This window comes from Microtus pennsylvanicus, chromosome 13 (genome assembly GCF_037038515.1).
Source record: "Microtus pennsylvanicus isolate mMicPen1 chromosome 13, mMicPen1.hap1, whole genome shotgun sequence".
Taxonomy (NCBI): Eukaryota; Metazoa; Chordata; class Mammalia; order Rodentia; family Cricetidae; genus Microtus; species Microtus pennsylvanicus.
Genome location: NC_134591.1, coordinates 5,146,049 through 5,171,326, shown reverse-complemented (window position 1 = coordinate 5,171,326; position 25,278 = coordinate 5,146,049). Strand labels below are relative to the sequence as shown.

Genomic DNA, 25,278 nt, shown 5'->3' with positions numbered 1-25,278 from the left:
ATAATAGTTAAGTTTTAGGAATAACATAATTTATAGGGTGCTATACTGAATGGATCATCTCACTGCTTCCAACACTGATATTATTATTTTCTCTCCTTTATAAATGAAGAAGTAAAGTTTAGTAAGGTATAATAATTTGTTTAAGTTGTAAGAAATTGAGGTTTTCTCTTACTCTGTTCACTCTTATTAGTAAATGAGAAATTATAATAATGAACCACAGTAACAGTAACAAAATATACATATTAACCATGTATAAGATTTATATGCATTGTCCATGGGAAGCACCCTTTTGTTCTTGTTCTCTCTCTCTCCCTCCCCACCTCTCTCTCTCTCTCTCTCTCTTTCTCTCTCTCTCTCATGCGCGCGCTCTCTCTCTCTCTCTCTCTCTCACACACACACACACACACACACACACACAGAGAGAGAGAGAGAGAGAGAGAGAGAGAGAGAGAGAGAGAGAGAGAGAAAGAAGAAATTTTATCCATTTTTGCTTTGCTGAGACAGATTCTTACCATAGCTCTGGCCCTGGATCTCACTATGTATCTTAGGCTGGCCTCTAACTCACAGAAAACCTTATCTCTCAGCCTCTCAAGTGCAAGGACTACAGGAGCGAACTACCATGCCTTGCTTCATTATCACTTTGACTCTTTGTAACTTAGGTTATAAAACTGGGTGCTTTATGGAACTTGAGAAATGGCTCAGCAGTTTAGAGCACTAGTTGCTCTTCCAGAGGACGTGGTTTTGATTCCCAGTGCCCACATGGCAAATTAAAACCATCTGGAACTCTAATTCCAGGGGGTTCAATGTGTCTTCATCTGGCCTCTGTGAATACCAGGAATGGATGTGGTGTATAGACATACATGCAGGCAAAACATCAATACATACAAAATAATCATAAAAAAATAAAAAACAGCTGCTTTGGTGATCCAGTTTCACAAATAAAATGGCTGAGGGTCTTACAATTTAAAGCCCCCAAAGGACCATACACTTAGGAACAGGAACAACTAAAGATCTCACCTCACATGCAGAGTTATTACAAACTGATGGCCAGTGTGCTTGCAATTGTGTACAACAAGATCACCAGTAGTGAACAGGGTGGTAGGCTAGAAAGAGGGACTCCGAAACTGGCTTCGATTACATTGTGATGCAAAATTTGGAAAGACAAAAATTGTGTTCATTAATTTGGTGCCTGTCCTGAGCTCTCTGTGAATGTCTTGACGCCCTTGGTTTCAAGGAGCCCCTGAAAATAATCGCCAGTTGTCCCATAATGATATGCACACTTTACCTTAGTTATAAAACAGACTGGCTAATGTTTATAGGAGCTGGGTTCTGGGTTTGGCTGCAATTGACTTCTGTTCACCAGCAAGGGCTATGAGACATGGAGGGGTCCTCATTAGCACAGTGCTGGGAAACCACAAACAAACCATGCTGCTTTTCCAGGGCCTTCGGGTGTTTCCTGTCTCTCTTGCTAATGGTTAATAAGAAAGGGAGGAAGAGAAGAAAGTGTGTGTGGACAAGAAAGCATTATTAGATCTCCTTCTGCTGCAGTGGGTTTCTCATTTTGCTAAGCTCATTAGAGGTGACTATATGGAAGGAGCCCCGGGGAGAATGGGAAAGACAAAAAGGGAAATGAAACTTTTAGATATTTGACCCCGGCCACAAATCCACACCAGAACCAAAGTTCTACCTCCTATTTGATTTTAAATGTCAATATAAAAAAGAAAAATCATCTTTTTTCCTAGTTGTTTCTTGGAGTAACATTATGAATGGATAGATGGACATAACATGGTTAGCTAAAATTATGGCTGTGACTTTCCTCCTGCTTATCTGTTTCTTAGTTAAGATTTTTGAACCTGTCTTACATTTAATTTGTAGTGTGGTCTACAAGAAGATCAGTGGGACAAACTGTAAACTTTTTTGAAAATTTCCTGTGGACTGAGTGCCTTTTCAGGAGTTGGATAAGCAGGGGAAGGGTGCTCTCTCCTCAGAAAGTCAGGGAAACCAACACGGGCAGTGATTTCAGTGCAAGATGCTGAGGGGGACAGGTGGTCTTGGCATCCACAGCTCTTGCAGAGGTACGTGGTTTAGGAAGAATCATACATACCAGCAAAAGAAGACAGAACCTCTAATCCATAATTGCATGCCCTGTGTTATTATCACACTTCATGTTGTGTGTCTATTGAGCTGGAGTAGAAGAAAAGGAGGTTGAGGTCCATTCCAGCTCTAAAATTTTTATTCTTCTATTCCTAATCACACGCCTTTGGAGTATGCTAAATTAAAGTCTGATGTGGCACAGGCTGAGTAGCGATAGCCACCATTTACCGAGCGTCCACTCTTCCCAGGCCTGATGGCTATGCTGCCCGTTACATAGGCCTTGTCATCGTTACAGCAACTACGTAAGACTGGAATGATTGGTATACCCCTTTTTCGCTGATGAAGAAACAGAAACCCAGGTTAAAAGTTCAGTGTTCTCTCTAGCCAAAGTCTCATAGGAAATGTGAGGCAGAAGCTGGATGCAAAGACAGTATCCGACTACAAATAGCATTTTTAAAAATGTGACAGACTGTATGCGGGTAGCTTGTGACATTACTAAGAGACACAATCTCACAGCGAACTCCCTCATCTTCTGGTTCTTACAAACTTTCGTTCTTGATTCCACATTTTTTCCTGAACATTGACTGCAGAAGTGTTTTATAGATGTATCTATAAATCTATAAAATTCTATATTTAGGACTGCCTAAGCATGCATGAAACAGGGATGACACAAGAGATTGCCAGAGTGGATAGAAGAGAACCCGTAAGACCCCAACCCTGCACAAAGAACTACAAACAACTAAGAAATGCTGAGCATGGGAGAAAGGTCTTCTCCAAGGAAGAGCATAGCAACTGGTTATCCAAAACCAAGTGGTCAGTCCTGAGAGCATACATACAAGTAAAATTATACAGATGAAGTAAATTGTATTTAGGAATATACATATGTACAAACATGCATATAAGAGCAATTAATAAACAGGGGAAGTGAATTTGAGAAACTTTTTTCAGAAAAGTGAAGTGAGAGAGTGTTGAACTCTCTTACCTCTAATTTTAAAGTTGTATGTCAAGGTCTAAGGGACTTTGATTCATTCCCAAGAACCAGAGAGAAGAGTCCTAAAGGATGCTCCAATGGCCACAGTGAAACAACTCAATATGTTCCCAGTGTTAGGACAGGATGTGGAATCCCCATGCAGACACACACAGGCAAAAAAAAAAAAAAAAGGAGGACAAAATGACTGAGGAGAAGATAATGTTTCTCTAGCCTGCAATTTCTTTCAATTTTAGTGATTGCAATGGCCGTGCATGGAATGCTTAAATGAATTTGATACCATGGGTACTTTTGCATTTAGAGAGCAGAAACAGAGACACAGGTAATATATATGTAGCCCAGCTTAACTCTGCATGGCTGTGGATAACTGTATATGAGAGGAAGCAAGGCTAGAGACAGGAGGGAAGGTAGATATGATGAGTATGTAGTGGAGTGGATGAGTAGCCTTGATTCTATCCTGGGCGACACTAGGAAGGTGACCTCACCTCTCAAAGTCCCAGTCTCCTCACCGCCACCTTGGAGATGCTAGCACTTCTTGCACAAGATTGCCTAGCATGTTGCAAACAGAGCTTGCAGATCACCTAACACATGGTATGCATTCAATAAAGGGCATTCCCGTTATTGATGTCAGCATCCATATGGGATATTCAACCAGCACTGGTATTTTCAACAAGCCAACCTTTACTTTTTATTTATGAGCAAAATTAAATATTCACCAGCATATTTTTGCATAGTTTTTAAGAACACTGAGTTACACTGTTCAAATCCTAGTTTTTAAGCTTATGGTATTTAACCTCATTATGTTTCTGCATGTTCTCATTCTTCCCCCTCACACTACTCAGTTATTGTACATGTAAAATAAAACAATATTGCATAAGTCTTGTAAAATAACAAGCATATTGTAAATAACCAATAGATACTAGTTTTTAAAATGAGACTTAGGAGCCAGCAAGATGGCTCAGTGGATTAAGGCGTCTGAAGCCAAGCCTGAAGACCTGAGTTCTATGCCAGGATCTACATGGGAGAAGGAGATAAACAACTTCTACAAGGTATTCTCTGACTTGAAAATGCATCATGTAAATAAACATATAAATGTAAAGAATTTTAAAATGAGACTTTTATGTTAGATAAAATGGAAGGAAGAAAAGGATGGAGGGAAGAAGAGGGGTGAAATAAAGACAAAGATTTATAAGGCAATGACTCAGTCCATTGGAGGGAGACTGATGTACCACAGCTGAATACTTTATTCATTCATTGAGTAAGCACTTACTGAGCCCCTGTTCATGCATCAGCTACTTTAGGTTTTGATGCTTAGCAGTTCATAAGCAGACATACATGGCTCTTGTCCTCAGTCACTCATGGTTCAGTGAGGGACACAGGCAATGTCCAGGAATAATAGAATAGTGTGAAAAATGCTACCACTGGTCTCAAATTAGGATTCTGAAAAGACAGAGAATTCAAAGAAGAGACATAGTGACAATGTCCTCATGGATAATGGGGTGGGGGAAAAAAATCTTTGAATTCTTTCCAGGATGTTCATTTCCTTATCCTTGGAAACTATGATTGTCTTGTGTAGCAAAACAGGCAGTAAGCAGATGAGCAGATTGAGATTGTTGACATGATACAGTTGGGCCCAGTAAAATCAGAAGAGTCCTCAAAGTAGTGGAAAGCTGTAGACAGAGACTGTGCTTCTGTTTCCCAGCTGCCCAGACCTGAATAATCAAACAGAAAACTAGATTACTTGCAACACTGTTTGGTTGATGGCTTAGGCGAATTTCTAGCTAGCTGTTACATCTTAAATTAACCTAGTTCTATTATTTTATATTTTACCATGAGGCTTGTGGTTTGTTACCTTTTGCTTCTTGGGCAGCTACATGGTTTCTGCCCAGACTCTTTTTTCTCTGCATTCAGTTTAGTTTTCCCGCCAATCTATATTCTTCCCTGCTGTAAGCCAAAGCAGCTTCTTTATCAACCAATGTTAATAACACATATTCATAACATACAAAGAGGAATCCTACATCAGAAAGCCAAGGACAAAATTAGAGATCTGAATCAAGAAGGGCTGTATTTGAAGATGAAGAAAAAAGCCAAGGAATGTGGGTAGCTCCAAGGAGCTGGAGCTTGCAAGGTAATTATCTGGGAAGAATGCAGCCTGTTGCTGTCTTGATTCTAGATCAATCCACACCACAGCATTACCTACAGATCGCTAAGATGGTTTGTACTGTTATAAGACAGTCAGTTTAAGGTGTTTTGTCAAGATGAAGCCAGAACATGAGTCATTAATACATGCAGCCAAAGGTATTTTGTGAGTTAGAATCATTTTTAATACTTTTGTGTGTGTGTGTGTGTGTGTGTGTGTGTGTGTGTGTACATGGAAGTCAGAGGACTAGTTGGGAGTTGTTTTTTTCTTCGAACATGTGTTTCCCAGGGGTCAAACTCAAGTCATTAGACTTAGTAACCAACACCTTTACCTGATGAACCATATTACCGACTCCAGTAGGATAATCATTGTTAAAAATCACTCTGGCTGGCTGCTTGATAGTTAACAAATTGGAGGGGACATAGTTGCATGCAGATAGCATCATTAACAAGCTGTTCCTGTAGTCCTGTGGGATGGGATGGTGGCCTCAATCAGAGCATCTGGTTATGAAACATTGGCTCTGTATCAGAACCGGAAGTCAGTCTATTGGAAAAGAGGATTCAGGAGGAACCAACCAAATCCATGATATGAGCCAAGAGACAGACATGTGAAGAACAGTTCCTGTTGGCTAAGTGTAAGGTCTTTGACATAAGAACCAGAACCACATGTTAGAAAACCACGAAGACACTGCTTCCAAAGAAGGGCCCTGTGGCAGTGCCTTGGAAGAGATGCCATGTTGAGTTTTATCTGAGATGCTCTCAGGAAGACTCAGTGGAGATCTCTGCATGCTGAAAGCCTCTTTGTCTAAGCTCAACCTCCTCTAGCGTCCTTGCCTCCGTGGGAGCAAGATATCTTGACAGTGTTATCTCATTTTCCCTCTGGGTCAGAATTCAGGCAAGGGTGTCATCTAGTTCTGACTCTCATTAAAGTACTTGTTGTCTTACCAAATGAGGGGGTTTTCAAACCCCACACAATAGGCACTGACTCCGGAGAAGGAAACCTCATTGCCGTTGTTCACCAAAAAATTTCCACCAACTTTCTGCATTTTAGGCATTTTGAGCATTCCCCTTGTTCTTCATTTGCATGTGTGGAAGGTTTCATTTCTAAAAGCCCAGAGAAGGGTCTCTGGGACACCCTCAATTATATTCAGGCATCTTGGTCTCCCCACAGTGGTTCCTCGAAGCCCTAGTGGTGGAAAGAGGGTCTCTTTCCTTTTTCTATCTGGCGGAACTCCCTTGAGGTCATTGTCCACGCAGTCGATCTGTTAAAATGAAACACAGTGATCTGAGTTGGCCAGGCTTGGTTTTGATATAAAAAGGAATGCTTACTCTTGGGGCTGAGTGACTTGAGATAGCACAAAGCCTGCTTTGAGATGCAAAGCTGAGCGGGGAGTCCCTCCTATCTGCGTGGTGTCTTTTCTTCCACTGAAAGGATGGATGACATTGATTTAGTATGGGTTATGCCAAAGGAATATGATCTCCAGTGAAGCAAAAAGGGTTTGTTTTAACATTTTCAAAAATGTTAATTTGTGAACACACACATACACATATAGGAAGCACTTTCTGCATGTTTTCTCACAACTGTAAGTGAAGGGTACAGAGTGGCTTTGTTGTAGCCCCAGTGCCCCACACATCAAAATAGAGCTCAATGGATGAACTGATGCATGAATGAACGGTTGAAGGAAAGAATGACTTTATATCCAGGGCCTGACCTAAACCTTGAACTGAGGCCCAATATTAAAGAGTGACTTCATAGGGAAGTTAAATGTGGGGGCATCCACCTGTAATCCTATCACATGGGATCATAAGTTTAATGCTAACCTGAACTCTATAGAGAATACTTTGTAGTGGGAGCTATCATCCTGACCCTTCAAGTACTGGAGTATGAGAGAAGTGTTTCGAAGTCTTGCCCGGGTGTGGTGAAGCTTCAGAATAAAAGTGCCTCAGCTGGTGTTAAGAACAATTTAATCACCAGATTTACTGGGCCCTGATGGAAACGCTACAGCCCCACCCTGAATCCTCTCAGTTCCAAAGAAGGGAAGTGCTTCCTTCAAATCCTACATCCAGGCTGTGACTGAGCCAAGAAAGGAACACATGTGGCTGCTTAACATTAACTGTGGACCCCACTTCTCTGCCAAAGCACTCCCTCTCTCTTGGCAGAAATGCTACTCATTTGAAGGTGAGGGATAGGGCACATCTTAAGTGTCAAGTGTCAGGTAGATGTCCTCATGAGCATTAGGACCTTGATGGGACCTTTTTGATAGGCTCTGAGCAGCCTAGGAATAGCCAGAAAGACCCTGAGTCCCACTGCTGAAACTGAAAATCCCAGGCCAGCTTTCTCCTGGCCTTCTCCAAGTAAAAAGGCTGCAAACAGTGCTGGCTGACTCTAGGGTGATTCACGTTCCCAAATACCTCTATTTAAATGCTAATTTCCACAGAACTGAGAGGTGATGGTTCTGGCATGCTGGTCCCTATGTATTAATGTATCCAAAATGCTCACACATACTCTTAAAGGAGGAAGTAGGGAGGAAAAGAAGCAAGGCCTGTGGAAATTTTTTGTAGGAGGACAGTTCCCCCTGCTTGTCCTTCTTGTTAGCATGGCTAATCAAATGGTAGCGAGACAATTAGAGCAGTTTTGTAGTTCTGTCACCTACAGGTGATGAGAAGGTGACAATGGAGGGTAAGACCTCCGCTCACCTCCACACATGGGTTAGCTGCTGCTCTATGGTATAGAATACGAGCTAGGCTGTGGCTTAACTGTTTCTAAAACCCCTGAGGAGATTCAGAACCTAATGTAGGATTTGAGAAAAGCTGACAGACAAAATCGGCAGTCATTAAAGATAACACCTCCCACTTTCTGGAAGCTAAACTCATGAGCTGAATTCTGCTAAGGCTAATGGAGCTTGCGTGAACCCTCCTGACTGAAGTTGGATCTGTGGCTATATGGTCTCTATGGCTCTGCACATCCCACAGCCAGAGAGATACATGAGAGAAAGGGATGAGAAGGATTTTCTTTAGCTTGGAGACATTAGACTACTGGTATGGAAAAGTGATGTTTGAACTCCCCTCCTCCAGTGTCTCCCAAACACCCTGTTTATGGATGCTCATTAGAGGCCTGATGCATTCTGCCTAGAGAAGTCCTGTTTTCCTACCAGGCTCCATAAGTTCAGAGTCCTCAGAACCTTCTGTCTCATCATTTTGGAGGTCACAGTATATGAACTGTTGATTCAGAATACTCTTATTTAAAGGGATTAAGAGCAAAATCATTCCTAAGTCAACTAACTAACCATGGTTGTGACTTGAGAGCATGAATTTAGGGTACCCTGAATAACATATTCCTACATAGAGATGGCCTCATGAAGTTTTTATAGTTTTAAAACATCATAAATCAAGGCATTTATTTAAATGCAATGGTGGAAACATCATGCAGATAGGCAATAACATGCAGGAACTCTGGGGTAGGCCTCAAATGCTATCTGATGAGGTTCTTAGCTTTTGGACTGGTGGAAGCTAATGGCCATTTAAGATAATTTATTCCAGCAGGTTTGACCTGATAGTCACCAAAACATTAGATAAGACTCAAGTGGGCAATGAATCGCTCTTGAAGTGAATAAAAATAGTCCAACACAATTGAACTCTACCGTTTAACATCCAAGCTCTCCACAAATTAGGAACTTCTAATCAGTTAATCAGCCTAACAAAGTATTTGGAATCATCTTATAGAGAAACTGGACTCAACTTTGATAACGTCTGGTGAGGAAGCCATTCTGGAGGTAGGGCAAGCCAGAGAACTAGCTATGGAAGACAGCGGCTGTGCGCATGCTTCCATCTTTTGTTTCTTTCCACTGTGCTGTCAATAAGTACTCACCAAGCATCTGTACTTTAGTCTCCTGGACTCCATCTGCCAGTTTGGCCCTCAAGGGGCCTCCGTGCATTGTTTGAGGCCACAGGAACCTGGCATACAGTGCAAAATGTAGGTCTTCCATTGGAGGGTCTACTGTCACAAACTGTAAAGCCTCTCTTGGAAAAGAGGGTGACAGATTCAATCAGAGGCAATCTCCTAAAAGCAGTGACATGTGTGGTCTGAGGGTGAGCAGGAGTGACCCAAGAGAGGATGCCTTCCAGAGGGGTCGTAGCCTGGGCACCTGCCCCAAGAGAGGGCAGTAAGTGCAGCCTCGCAATGACAGTCCTGAGTGAGCAACAGGACACAGCAGAGGCTGGACTGTGTGCGATCCTCTAGACTCTGATACAGTCTTCGCCAGTGGAGGAACATCCTGTGCTCACCTTCTGCTGTTGCCCTGGCTCAGAGCATGTGCTGAATTCATGTGGATGTGCAGAGTGAATGGACCCACTCAATGTCAGAGTTCCCAGGATGTTCTTTTAAAAATTGCTGAGTTATCGCCATATAATACCATTGAAATTTAAGTTTCACAAGGATGCGTTTTGAAGACATTTGTCTAAACAGTTATTCTGTTCCTGATTTGAAACAGCAACATTCACTTACATGATATATACACATAGACACATGCTGCCCAACCCAAGTCCACATGCATAAAAGCGTGCTCTGCCATGGGTGTACTTACGCCGCTCCCTGATCTCATGTCCAGAAGTACATGATTTAGTCCATGATTAAGAGAGCAGAGCAGATCCTAGTTATATTCCCTGAATGTGAGGACTCACTTGAGCCGGGGCACTGAGCTACAAGCCCAAAAGGTAGCTGTAGCTACCTTCATTCCCAACTATGGACCTTAGTCAGATAAGTTTCTTAATGTTTCTGAGTGCCTGATTCAACATCTATAAAATGGGACTAATGGAGCCTGTCAGAGTTTTTGTAATGCTAAAACAGCCCTGCCCAACACACACAGACACACACAGTTGGGGTGGGGGAAGCCAGAGAAAAGATCCCAAGACCTAATGAACTGAGTCGGTTTTGATTGTCATATGTTGCGCCAGTACATGGCACCTCTGGGTCTTTTCCTCAGCCTGGGACTTTCAAGGTCTCTCAGCTTTCACCTGAGATTTTTAGTGTTTAGCCGAACTTTCTCCAGGGCTGTTTTTCCCCCCACGGTCTGTATTTTGCTTTTTCCAAGAGCAGACCGCTGTGAAGGCCCTGGGCGCCCTCTGCTGGCCAAGGCCGTGCAGGGCTGTGGTCAGATTTGTTACCTGGGAGACTAACAGCGGTCTTGTCATTCAGTGCTTCATTCTCGCCTGTGTGCCTTCCTCTCGGTTTAACGTGGCTCCTCCCTTCCTTCTTCTCCTTCCTCATGAGTTTCATCAGGTTAATCTCCGCAAGGCTTTTTCTGGAAGCTCCCGGGGAAATATTTATGCAAAAGACACCTTAACCCATGTTTCCTGCAATTTGGGGTTACCCACATAAACCTTTCAGTTGTCCACTGATGGATTTCAGATCTCCCTAAAATCCTAATACTGACTTGGCCAGAAAGCACAGGAGTTGGAGGAAGGGGATTAGGATACTAGTGGGTGTGACTTCCCTCTGCTGCAATTTTAAAAACATAGACGGGAGTTGATGGATATAGAGAAACCTCCCACCCTAAGGCAGTAAAGGAAATTTTCCTCCAAGGCCTGGCTACTAATGTGCTCAGACTGTAGATCACTGGAGGACACGTCACATGTGGTGGAGCCCTTTCTCCCTGCTGTGACTGTGCCCACCTCAGGGTGAGGACCGCTGGGGTGAGGGAGAGCAGAGTTGCTGTGCATTTGGGTTGTACAAGGCCACAGCCCCTTCTCTCCTCTGAGGCCTGCTTGGTGTCTGGGAACCCATGGGCACTGAGGCCTTTATGGGAGGACTTCAGTCTGTGTGTCTTGAGGCAGGGCTTGGGATACTTACATTTCCTGAAATGAGAACTATGGACTCTGGGGCCAGACTACCTAAGACCTCACACCTACCAACTGTGTGGCCTTGACTTGTCAAGTTTCTTTTAAATTAAAGTTTGTATGTACCTGGCATACAGTAGGTACTAAATAACGTCATTTCCACTTTTCCACTGTAGCAGGCAGGGAAACTTCCATGATCCTCATTTTATAGATGAGAAAACTGAGGTTTGTGATTACTCAGGAAGGACACTGTGTGGGGCAACAATGGAGGCCAGTGTTCAGGACCATCAACCCCTCATCAAAGTTAGTTTCTCCTACCTACAAAACAAGTGCTTGAGGTCACATGGGGAAGGGGTTCTGACAATCCTATCAATGCCTGCCAACACACTCACCAGCAGTGTGCATGGCCAGTGTGATCTCTCTCACCAGGCCTGGGAGACGAGCCTGTGTTTCTGTCCATGGCCCTCACCCCAGGGTTCTGCAGTCAGAATCTGGTAGGTACTGACTAGAGCCTGTGGCACCCGTCCATCTCCCTTCACATCTGAGGAAAGGTCTGAGCCCAGCAGCCACCTTGCCGGTCTTATTGTGTGTGTAGCATTTCCACTGCCTGGAAAGCTGTCTTCCACATTCCCAGTGCTGTTCTGGGCTCCCAGATATGTAGACTACATGGCTGCACAGAGTGACATTGGGCACACACAAGTTGCTATGCTATATGGCAAGAGTGGCTTGGAAACTCACCATAGTGCACACGAATCCCCTGAAGAGAGGCCCAGGCTCTGCTAAACCTGGCTGTAAATTCTATCCTCATTAACCTAGAATCTTATTGATACATATTTGTGATTTACACACAATCCTAGCTCAAGAGTCATGGGGAAAATTAAGTATTCAGGTATACGTGGAGCTTTGCTGGACCCTAGCAAACTAAGGATGCCATGAATAACAGAAATGGCAGTCAGAGTGATGGGGAAGATGATGGGGATGCTGGAGGTGATGAGAGCATCACCTTCTCTGGACCGAGCACCCAGGAACATCTCCACTAAACAAATGGATTGGTGATGGACTTTGGATGTGTATAGGGGGTGGTGTGGGCATGCGCAGTAAAGACACAAAGGTGACCCGGCTTGCAATTTTCCAGCTGCTTCTGGATGGCCCAGAATCCAGGCTTCAAGGCATCATGTATTTTTGGTTTTGACTCTGATTTTCATTTCCAGTTGCTGTGCCAGGTGGCAAAACGAAGGTATAAGCAACCTCCTGCTTTTATTATCTCCCTCCCTCCCTTCCCTCCTCCCTGCCTAGCCTATAACTAGCATTGCTAACTCCGACCATGAGGCCATCATATGAGTCAGGATAGATAGGAAAATGCACTTGGTCCCCTGCTCACCAGCTGGCTGCCACACTTCCTGCTTGCACGTTCCTAGTATCAGCAAGCTTCGCGTCTCTCATGACTGCCTGTTCCATCTTTAGGTCAGCCTATTGTCTGGAATAATGCGGACTGTGTCCTTTTCCCGCACTCTCTGCCGTCTCTGTCCTATAGATAGATAAACCATATCTATCCAGGATTCCGTGTTCCCGGGTTACACAGAGGTTTGTCTTGTGATCCTTTGCAGGCAGGCCTCTATGAAGGCAGGGCAGAGCCAAGAGCACTAGCCTGGGGGTAAAGACAATGGGCGTGTGTCCAGTCTACTGGTGGTTTGTTAAATAATACATCCTGTTTCTCCAGGCCTCAGTTTTGCCCCTTTGTCTGAGCTGAAGTATCTTTAGTGTTCAATCTAGCTTAGCACACATGCAGCTTTTAAGTTTTCCTTTCTTCAGCCTAGCCTTGCTCCCTACTTCAAACCCTTCATGCTCTGCTCAGTTCCCTCGCGTCCAGGTTTACCCATGCCATTGCTTATGCAAATGATGGTTCACAGCCAAATATATAGTTTGTAGAGCCTCAGCGGATGTCTTAAACAATTGGCAGCTTGATCCCATTAAGTGTTTACAGCAGCCCTGAGATCTAAGCCCCGTTTGTAGAAACAGAAACTTGCTTCAAAGACAAAAACAGTAAGTAGCTAGTCAGTGGGTGCTCCAGGCTTGATGCTCAGCCTGCCTGCATTCTACACCCTGTGGTCAGTGGTAGGTGCTCAGAGCTGGGATTCAGCAGCCATTGTAGCAAAGGCCACCCAGCCTGTTTGAACAGCGAGCATCCTGCCTCCTTGATTGTGGTGCTCCTTTCTTCTGCTCTGTAATTTCTTTGCTTTGCCCGACAGGGAGAACAACTTCATCAAGGACTTTCCCCAGCTGGCAGATGGACTGTTGGTGATCCCACTGCCTGTGGAAGAGCAATGCCGGGGGGTCCTCTCTGAGCCCCTCCCAGACCTCCAACTGCTCACAGGTAAGACACAGCTTTCAGGCCTCTGCCACTAGCCACAGCCGTTTCATGTGTGAGCTACAAGAACATGCTAGGATGCTGCAGCCTTGTCAATGTTCTCCTTCGAGAAGAATGGGCTATGAGCAGGGCTCTGCCTTGTCTTGGGCCCCTGCTCGGAACCATGTAGAAAGAGGGCCTTAAGGAAAGTCCACTTGCCGGCCAGGACCTACTTCATGAGAGGCACCTCCGGAGAGCAAGAACAATGTTCCAGCTTTTTTCAGAGAGCTTTGGCCTGTATCCATGCATCAAACCACTTTCTGTTCAAGCAACATTTTTTCTGACGTTTCAACACCTCCAGTAGTTTGTTTTCTTTGGTTATTTAAAAATCATTCAAGAGTTAAATCAGTGGACTCTTAAATCAAGACCTTCTCCAGTTGGATGCATTTGAGTTTTGTGGCTTATTATTTGTATGTGGCCACTAAGCCATTTGTTGGGTGAGTTTTATTTGTCTGAATTTGAGAGCTAGACCCTGCTGAAGAGTGCTGCGCTTTTGTCCTTCACATCACCTTGTCATTGTCACAACCAAAGCTTTAGGAGAGCTTGAAATCCCAGCCCAGGGTATTTTTCTTCTCTTCCTTGTCTTATCCCAGTTTTTATGCCACCTTCTTTTTGGGAAGGGGTGGGATTGATTTTTTTCTAAGATAAGTGGACGTGGACTCTATTTTGGTGATAACTAACCAGATTGGCCACCCTCAAGAATGATTGAATCTTCTCGATTAGAGAAAGATTGTCTCACAGAAATAATCCTACAATGTGACAGACACCCCCATCACTTGTAAGCTCTGAGTGACCAGGAACAAAAAAATCTAACCACCATGAGCCTTTTCTGTAACTGGCGTAAATAGAGGAGACCCCTACATGGGTTGACGGTGTCCTTGAGAGGCAAGGGCATTTCTGTTTTTCAGTCCACATGATCCTGCAAGAATGTTATTATTCTGCTTTCACATGGCTAAACTGCTATAGACTCCTCCAAGGTTACATGGTTAGTGTTTAGATTATCATCAAGGATTAAACCTAATTAGTCTGGATTCCAAAGTGGATGCCTTATCCATTGTCTTATACCAATGCCCAGACTTGCCTCACTTCAAAACAGACGCAGATCAAATGGACCCATAGATGAACTTTCTCTGCAAAGGGCTTTAAAGACTTCTGTGCCTTCCTTAACTTCCCCTTCCTAAGATCATAGAAATTCTGGGTGACACGGAGTATTATGGTTGAATTCTCTCTGTTGATTGGGCATCAGGTCTACAATAGCCTTCTTAAGAGTCATGCCTCTTTGGAAAACCCCAGTAAGGGAAGCTTCCCATCCACAAGAGCTCACAATTCTTTAAATGGTCTGCTAGGAGTGTTCTTTAAAGATCCCAACCCATCATTGATTGTTGTATCTCCTTGGACAGCTTCCATCTTTGAAACATGGACATAACATTTATTTTTTCTAAAATATGGTAAGGAGTGAATGTCATGTGTATAAGAAGTTTGGTTTACTATGGTTCCTGAGTAATTGTGCCTATTGTTTTAACCATATATATTGGCTCAGGGATATTTCAAAATTTTCCAGTAAAGGAAATGCTAAAATTCAAGGGATATGTTTTTTTTCTCTTAAATTTAAAGGCTACAGTAGTGACTTCGTAGATAAGATCACTGACTGCTCTTGCAGAAGACCTGGCTTTGCTTCCCAGCCCCCTACATGATGGTTCACAACCATCTATAATTCCAGTCTCAGGTCACCCAGCATCCTCTTCCAGCACTCATAGGCACTGTACACATGTGGTGCACAGACAAAACACCCATATGCATAAAATAAGAATAAATTTTTAAAATAGAATTACCAAGACAAATTAATCTTCTCTCCCAGAGTTTCATCTCCTTTCATCAAGGGAGGAAAGGCAAAGAGGGTATATGGTGGGTAGAGTGAGAACCAGGGTAGCGTCACTGCACAGAGGGATGTGGTGGGTATAGTAGAACCAGGGTAGTGTCACTGCACAGAGGGATGTGGTGGGTAGAGTGAGAACCAGGGTAGTGTCACTGCACAGAGGGATGTGGTGGGTAGAGTGAGAACCAGGGTCGTTTCATCCCAATTAGGAAGCTGTAATGACCAAACTTAATGCTCAGGTTCAATCTGGACTCTGCAGGAGAACTTCAAATAATACAGCCACGGCCTCAATGTCAAGAACCTAACATATTACAGAACCGTACATTCCAGGTGTGACTCCCAGCTAAGCCAGGGCCAACAGTAACTGAAGGGTGGGATAACGGCAACTTATGAGGGAGACCCAGGGATAGAATGAGGAGCCGTGAAGATGGTTTCATAAATTGCTCCAAAAGCAGAAGGTACCTCCCCCTTTGAATACCATGTCACAGAAGAAAAGGATCCTTTGAGAGCCCACATCAGAAGGTTCAGCTTTCTCCTGTCAAAAATGGGGCTCCCTTGTTGATTACTCCTTCCCAGCAACAATAGCTGTGAACATGGCTACGCAGTAGTGGATGGGAGAGGCAGTAGAGTGTACTTGCTCTTTGGTGTCTAGGACTCCCGTAGGAGACTAATTTCTCAGCTCCAAATCAGGCGCAGAGTCTTCTCTTTCCTTCTTCCATCCCTTCTCTCTTTCCTCTCAGAATCACATAAAAAGCATAGGCAAGACAGAGCAGATAAACAGAAAAGACATATTTATAGCTCAAAGTTCTCACTCCAATGGACATGTCTTAGGGGATCATGAATATTTTACTTGAAAATGAAAGCATGTAAAATTATATTATTTCTAAAAAGGCTAAAGAGAAAGAAAGAAAAAACAGTTGACAGTAATAGACAACTTTAATACTACAGAAATGTCCAGGAAGAAATTATTTGTTCCAATGAGATTCTCATTTTAATATCCGTATCAAATATCTTTAAGTGCCTCCTCACCAGGGGACGAGGGAAAGGGATAGGAAATGTGCCTGCTATTTGCAGAGGTGCAAGAAAGCGCAGATACATAACAACAATAATAACTGCTAACGTGACTAGCATTTATTTTTTAATGCATTTTTTTCATGATTATAAAGAAAAGAGAATGCAAAGCTTTGGGTGGAAATTTTAGAAAATGGAGATAGATACAAATCAGGAAGTAGGATTTTTTTTTAAATGTATTTGCTGCCCAGTGTTAACTGCTTGCCAAAATGTTTGTTGTGTTTCTTCTTTGTTTACATTTTGTCTTGACAATGCCTGTGATTTCTGAAATGCATTCTGTGAAACAAACATTCTTAATTTTCCCTCTTTATAAAAGAGGCTCTGTGAGCAACACCACCTTCACAGAGACTTACAGTATATTTTAATTGCTGTAAGATGCTGAGAATTAAAAAGCTGAGTTTGTTTAGCCAGTATTTCTCATGTATTTGAATTAGGGAAATGTATGTAGTATACCGGTTTGTCACACAGTGCTTATAAACATCCATGTTAACAACCAATGGTCTGCAGCAGGGTCAGCAAACAGAAAGGGGTGGGAAAGACATTCATAGGGATTTTTCAAGTATTTTCTGCTGTAACATTTAGCTCTGCTACTTAGTGCCAAATCTGCTGCCAAGACTGTGAAACAAATGGGTTGAAAAATATGGTCCTGACCCTGGTCCTACAAGCATAGAATTTCTAGTCTCTAAAAGAGCTTTCTTTTACCACATTCAAGTCCCACACTATGCCTGTGAGATAAGAGAAGCACAGAGAATTGTTAATACCAGATGGGAAATCTGAGATAATGCGATGTCTAATGTCCATGACAAGTTGCAGATGCACTTATATAGGTGGGATATAAGTTTGACCTTTTGCCCGTAAGGTAGAGGAGGGACATTGAGAGCCCAAGGAAAACCCAGAGATGTGGCTGAGGAGCACCGTGGTGGAGAATGGCTGGTGTCATTGGTTCTAGCAAAGCAACAGCCAGGGCCCAGACCAAGCTTCTCCTCGCTTTAAAGAGGTGGGCAGAGCCCAGGACTGCAGTGTGTGCATTGAGGTAACCATTCTGAACTCTGAGCTCAAACTCCATCTTATTTCTGCCTCTAGGAGACATCAGGTATGACGAAGCCATGGGTTACCCCATGGTGCAGCAGTGGCGTGTCCGGAGCAACCTGTACCGTGTGAAGCTGAGCACCATCACGCTGTCAGCAGGTGAGGACTACCGTTTATCTGGCAACCGAAGGACTCATGGGCCCTCCATACATGATCTCAGGCTTAGCCCTTGCTGTATGGATGCTGTAAGAATGGAGGAGCATCTAGGTAGGACAGCGCTGCAGGCAGTGCCATCAGCACCCTGCAGTAGGGACAACACAATAATGGGACAGTGTGACACAGAAGGGGCTTCCTAGAGGAGGAAATGTCTGAGTAGAGTGAACAAGTACGATAACAGGGAGAGAAGAAACAGTCGCCCAAGCAATGTTTGTGTTCTGGAAGTATTTCTGGCTTGTGATTGCTTCCTCCCTCCTCAGTTCTCTCTCAATCCACTTCCTTGCCCATCTGCACCCAGCAATAGCTTGTGGCTCCACTCTGCACCACCACGTACACACGCACCACCTTATACACACACACCACCATGTACACACACACCACCATGTACACACACACCACCATGTACACACGCACCACCATATACACACGCACCACCATGTACACACACACCACCATATACACACACACCACCATGTACACACACACCACCATATACACACACACCACCATATACACACAGCACCATATACACACACACCACCATATACACACGCACCACCATATACACACGCACCACCATATACACACGCACCACCATATACACACGCACCACCATGTACACACACACCACCATATACACACGACACCACCATATACACACACCACCATATACACACGCACCACCATATACACACACACACCATATACACACACACCACCATATACACACACACCACCATGTACACACACACCACCATATACACACACCACCATATACACACGCACCACCATATACACACACACACCATATACACACACACCACCATATACACACACACCACCATGTACACACACACCACCATGTACACACGACACCACCATATACACACACCACCATATACACACGCACCACCATATACACACACACACCATATACACACACACCACCATATACACACACACCACCATGTACACACACACCACCATGTACACACGTACCACCATATACACACGCACCACCATGTACACACACACCACCATGTACACACACACCACCATGTACACACACACCACCATATACACACACCACCATATACACACGCACCACCATATACACACACACACCATATACACACACACCACCATGTACACACACACCACCATATACACACACCACCATGTACACACACACACCACCATGTACACACGCACCACCATGTACACACGCACCACCATGTACACACGCACCACCATGTACACACACACCACCATATACACACACACCACCATGTACACACACACCACCATGTACACACACACACCACCATGTACACACGCACCACCATGTACACACACACCACCATATACACACACACCACCATGTACACACACACCACCATGTACACACACACCACCATATACACACACACCACTATATATACACACAACACCATGTACACACACATCACCATATATACACGCACCACCATGTACACACGCACCACCATGTACACACGCACCACCATATACACACACACCACCATGTACACACACACACCACCATGTACACACGCACCACCATGTACACACACACCAACATATACACACACACCACCATGTACACACACACCACCATGTACACACACACCACCATATACACACACACCACCATGTACACACACACCACCATGTACACACGCACCACCATATACACACACACCACCATATACACACACACCACCATGTACACACACACCACCATATATACACACACCATCATATACACACGCACCACCATATACACACGCACCACCATGTACACACGCACCACCATGTACACACGCACCACCATATACACACACACCACCATATACACACACACCACCATGTACACACACACCACCATATACACACACACCACCATGTACACACACACCACCATGTACACACACACCACCATATACACACACACCACCATGTACACACACACCACCATATACACACACACCACCATGTACACACACACCACCATTTACACACACACACCATGTACACACACACCACCATGTACACACACACCACCATATACACACGCACCACCATGTACACACACACACCACCATGTACACACACACCACCATATACACACACACCACCATATACACACACACCACCATATACACACACACCACCATGTACATACATACCACCATGTACACACACACCACCATATACACACACACCACCATGTACACACACACCACCATATACACACACACCACCATGTACACACGCACCACCATGTACACACACACCACCATATACACACGCACCACCATATACACACGCACCACCATGTACACACACACCACCATGTACACACGCACCACCATGTACACACGCACCACCATGTACACACACACCACCATATACACACACACCACCATATACACACACACCACCATATACACACATACCAACATGTACACACACACACCATATACACACACACCACCATGTACACACACACCACCATGTACACACGCACCACCATGTACACACGCACCACCATGTACACACGCACCACCATGTACACACGCACCACCATGTACACACACACCACCATATACACACACACCACCATGTACACACACACCACCATGTACACACACACCACAGGTACACATGCACCACCATGTACACACGCACCACCATGTACACACGCACCACCATGTACACACACACCACCATGTACACACACACCACCATATATACACACACCACCATGTACACACACACCACCATGTACACACACACCACCACGTACACACACACCACCACGTACACACACACCACAGGTACACACGCACCACCATGTACACACGCACCACCATATACATACGCATCACCATATACACATACACCACCATATACACACACACCACCATGTACACACACACCACCATGTACACACACACCACCACGTACACACACACCACCACGTACACACACACCACATGTACACACGCACCACCATGTACACACGCACCACCATGTACACACACACCACCATATACACACACACCACCATGTACACACACACCACAATATACACACACACCACCACGTACACACACACCACCACGTACACACGTACCACCATATACACACGCACCACCATATACACACGCACCACCATGTACACACACACAACCATGTACACACGACACCACCATATACACACACCACCATATACACACGCACCACCATATACACACACACACCATATACACACACACCACCATGTACACACACACCACCATATACACACACACCACCATGTACACACGCACCACCATGTACACACGCACCACCATGTACACACGCACCACCATGTACACACACACCACCATATACACACACACCACCATATACACACACACCACCATGTACACACACACCACCATGTACACACACACCACCATATACACACACACCACCATGTACACACACACCACCATATACACACACACCACCATGTACACACACACCACCATTTACACACACACACCATGTACACACACACCACCATGTACACACGCACCACCATATACACACGCACCACCATGTACACACACACACCACCATGTACACACACACCACCATATACACACACACCACCATATACACACACACCACCATATACACACACCACCATGTACATACACACCACCATGTACACACACACCACCATGTACACACGCACCACCATGTACACACGCACCACCATGTACACACACACCACCATATACACACACACCACCATATACACACACACCACCATATACACACACACCAACATGTACACACACACACCATATACACACACAGCACCATATACACACACACCACCATATACACACGCACCACCATATACACACGCACCACCATAGACACACGCACCACCATGTACACACACACCACCATATACACACGACACCACCATATACACACACCACCATATACACACGCACCACCATACACACACACACACCATATACACACACACCACCATATACACACACACCACCATGTACACACACACCACCATATACACACACCACCATATACACACGCACCACCATATACACACACACACCATATACACACACACCACCATATACACACACACCACCATGTACACACACACCACCATGTACACACGACACCACCATATACACACACCACCATATACACACGCACCACCATATACACACACACACCATATACACACACACCACCATATACACACAAACCACCATGTACACACACACCACCATGTACACACGTACCACCATATACACACGCACCACCATATACACACACACCACCATGTACACACACACCACCATGTACACACACACCACCATATACACACACCACCATATACACACGCACCACCATATACACACACACACCATATACACACACCACCATGTACACACACACCACCATATACACACACCACCATGTACACACACACACCACCATGTACACACGCACCACCATGTACACACGCACCACCATGTACACACGCACCACCATGTACACACACACCACCATATACACACACACCACCATGTACACACACACCACCATGTACACACACACACCACCATGTACACACGCACCACCATGTACACACACACCACCATATACACACACACCACCATGTACACACACACCACCATGTGCACACACACCACCATATACACACACACCACCATATACACACACACCACCATGTACACACATATCACCATATATACACGCACCACCATGTACACACGCACCACCATGTACACACACACCACCATATACACACACACCACCATGTACACACACACACCACCATGTACACACGCACCACCATGTACACACACACCAACATATACACACACACCACCATGTACACACACACCACCATGTACACACACACCACCATATACACACACACCACCATGTACACACGCACCACCATGTACACACGCACCACCATATACACACACACCACCATATACACACACACCACCATGTACACACACACCACCATATATACACACACCACCATATACACACGCACCACCATATACACACGCACCACCATGTACACACGCACCACCATGTACACACGCACCACCATATACACACACACCACCATATACACACACACCACCATGTACACACACACCACCATGTACACACACACCACCATGTACACACACACCACCATGTACACACACACCACCATATACACACACACCACCATGTACACACACACCACCATGTACACACACACCACCATGTACACACACACCACCATTTACACACACACACCATGTACACACACACCACCATGTACACACACACCACCATATACACACGCACCACCATGTACACACACACACCACCATGTACACACACACCACCATATACACACACACCACCATATACACACACACCACCATATACACACACACCACCATGTACATACATACCACCATGTACACACACACCACCATATACACACACACCACCATATACACACGCACCACCATGTACACACACCACCATATACACACACACCACCATGTACACACGCACCACCATGTACACACACACCACCATATACACACACACCACCATATACACACGCACCACCATGTACACACACACCACCATGTACACACGCACCACCATGTACACACGCACCACCATGTACACACACACCACCATATACACACACACCACCATATACACACACACCACCATATACACACACACCACCCTATACACACATACCAACATGTACACACACACACCATATACACACACACCACCATGTACACACACACCACCATGTACACACGCACCACCATGTACACACGCACCACCATGTACACACGCACCACCATGTACACACGCACCACCATGTACACACGCACCACCATGTACACACACACCACCATATACACACTCACCACCATGTACACACACACCACCATGTACACACACACCACAGGTACACATGCACCACCATGTACACACGCACCACCATATATACACGCACCACCATGTACACACACACCACCATGTACACACACACCACCATATATACACACACCACCATGTACACACACACCACCATGTACACACACACCACCACGTACACACACACCACCACGTACACACACACCACAGGTACACACGCACCACCATGTACACACGCACCACCATATACACACGCATCACCATGTACACATACACCACCATATACACACACACCACCATGTACACACACACCACCATGTACACACACACCACCACGTACACACACACCACCACGTACACACACACCACATGTACACACGCACCACCATGTACACACGCACCACCATGTACACACACACCACCATATACACACACACCACCATGTACACACACACCACAATATACACACACACCACCACGTACACACACACCACCACGTACACACGTACCACCATATACACACGCACCACCATATACACACGCACCACCATGTACACACACACCACCATGTACACACGACACCACCATATACACACACCACCATATACACACGCACCACCATATACACACACACACCATATACACACACACCACCATGTACACACACACCACCATATACACACGCACCACCATGTACACACGCACCACCATGTACACACGCACCACCATGTACACACGCACCACCATGTACACACACACCACCATATACACACACACCACCATATACACACACACCACCATGTACACACACACCACCATGTACACACACACCACCATATACACACACACCACCATGTACACACACACCACCATATACACACACACCACCATGTACACACACACCACCATTTACACACACACACCATGTACACACACACCACCATGTACACACGCACCACCATATACACACGCACCACCATGTACACACACACACCACCATGTACACACACACCACCATATACACACACACCACCATATACACACACACCACCATATACACACACACCACCATGTACACACACACCACCATGTACACACACACCACCATGTACACACGCACCACCATGTACACACGCACCACCATGTACACACACACCACCATATACACACACACCACCATATACACACACACCACCATATACACACACACCAACATGTACACACACACACCATATACACACACACCACCATGTACACACACACACCATGTACACACGCACCACCATGTACACACGCACCACCATGTACACACGCACCACCATGTACACACGCACCACCATGTACACACGCACCACCATGTACACACACACCACCATGTACACACGCACCACAGGTACACATGCACCACCATGTACACACGCACCACCATGTACACACGCACCACCATGTACACACACACCACCATGTACACACACACCACCATATACACACACACCACCATGTACACACACACCACCATGTACACACACACCACCACGTACACACACACCACTACGTACACACACACCACAG

At 45.1% G+C, this 25,278-nt stretch overlaps 1 protein-coding gene across 5 annotated transcripts in view; it reads left to right on the top strand.

Moving 5' to 3' along the window:
• The window catches only part of Astn2 (astrotactin 2), a 997,088-nt gene that overhangs the window by 702,901 nt on the left and 268,909 nt on the right, over positions 1–25,278 (top strand). For all 5 annotated transcript variants that reach the window (XM_075947014.1, XM_075947013.1, XM_075947012.1 and 2 more), the window contains 2 exons: positions 13,306–13,430; positions 17,494–17,598. In XM_075947014.1, coding sequence (XP_075803129.1) covers positions 13,306–13,430; positions 17,494–17,598 — 230 coding nt within the window. The remainder of the gene's footprint in view (positions 1–13,305; positions 13,431–17,493; positions 17,599–25,278) is intronic.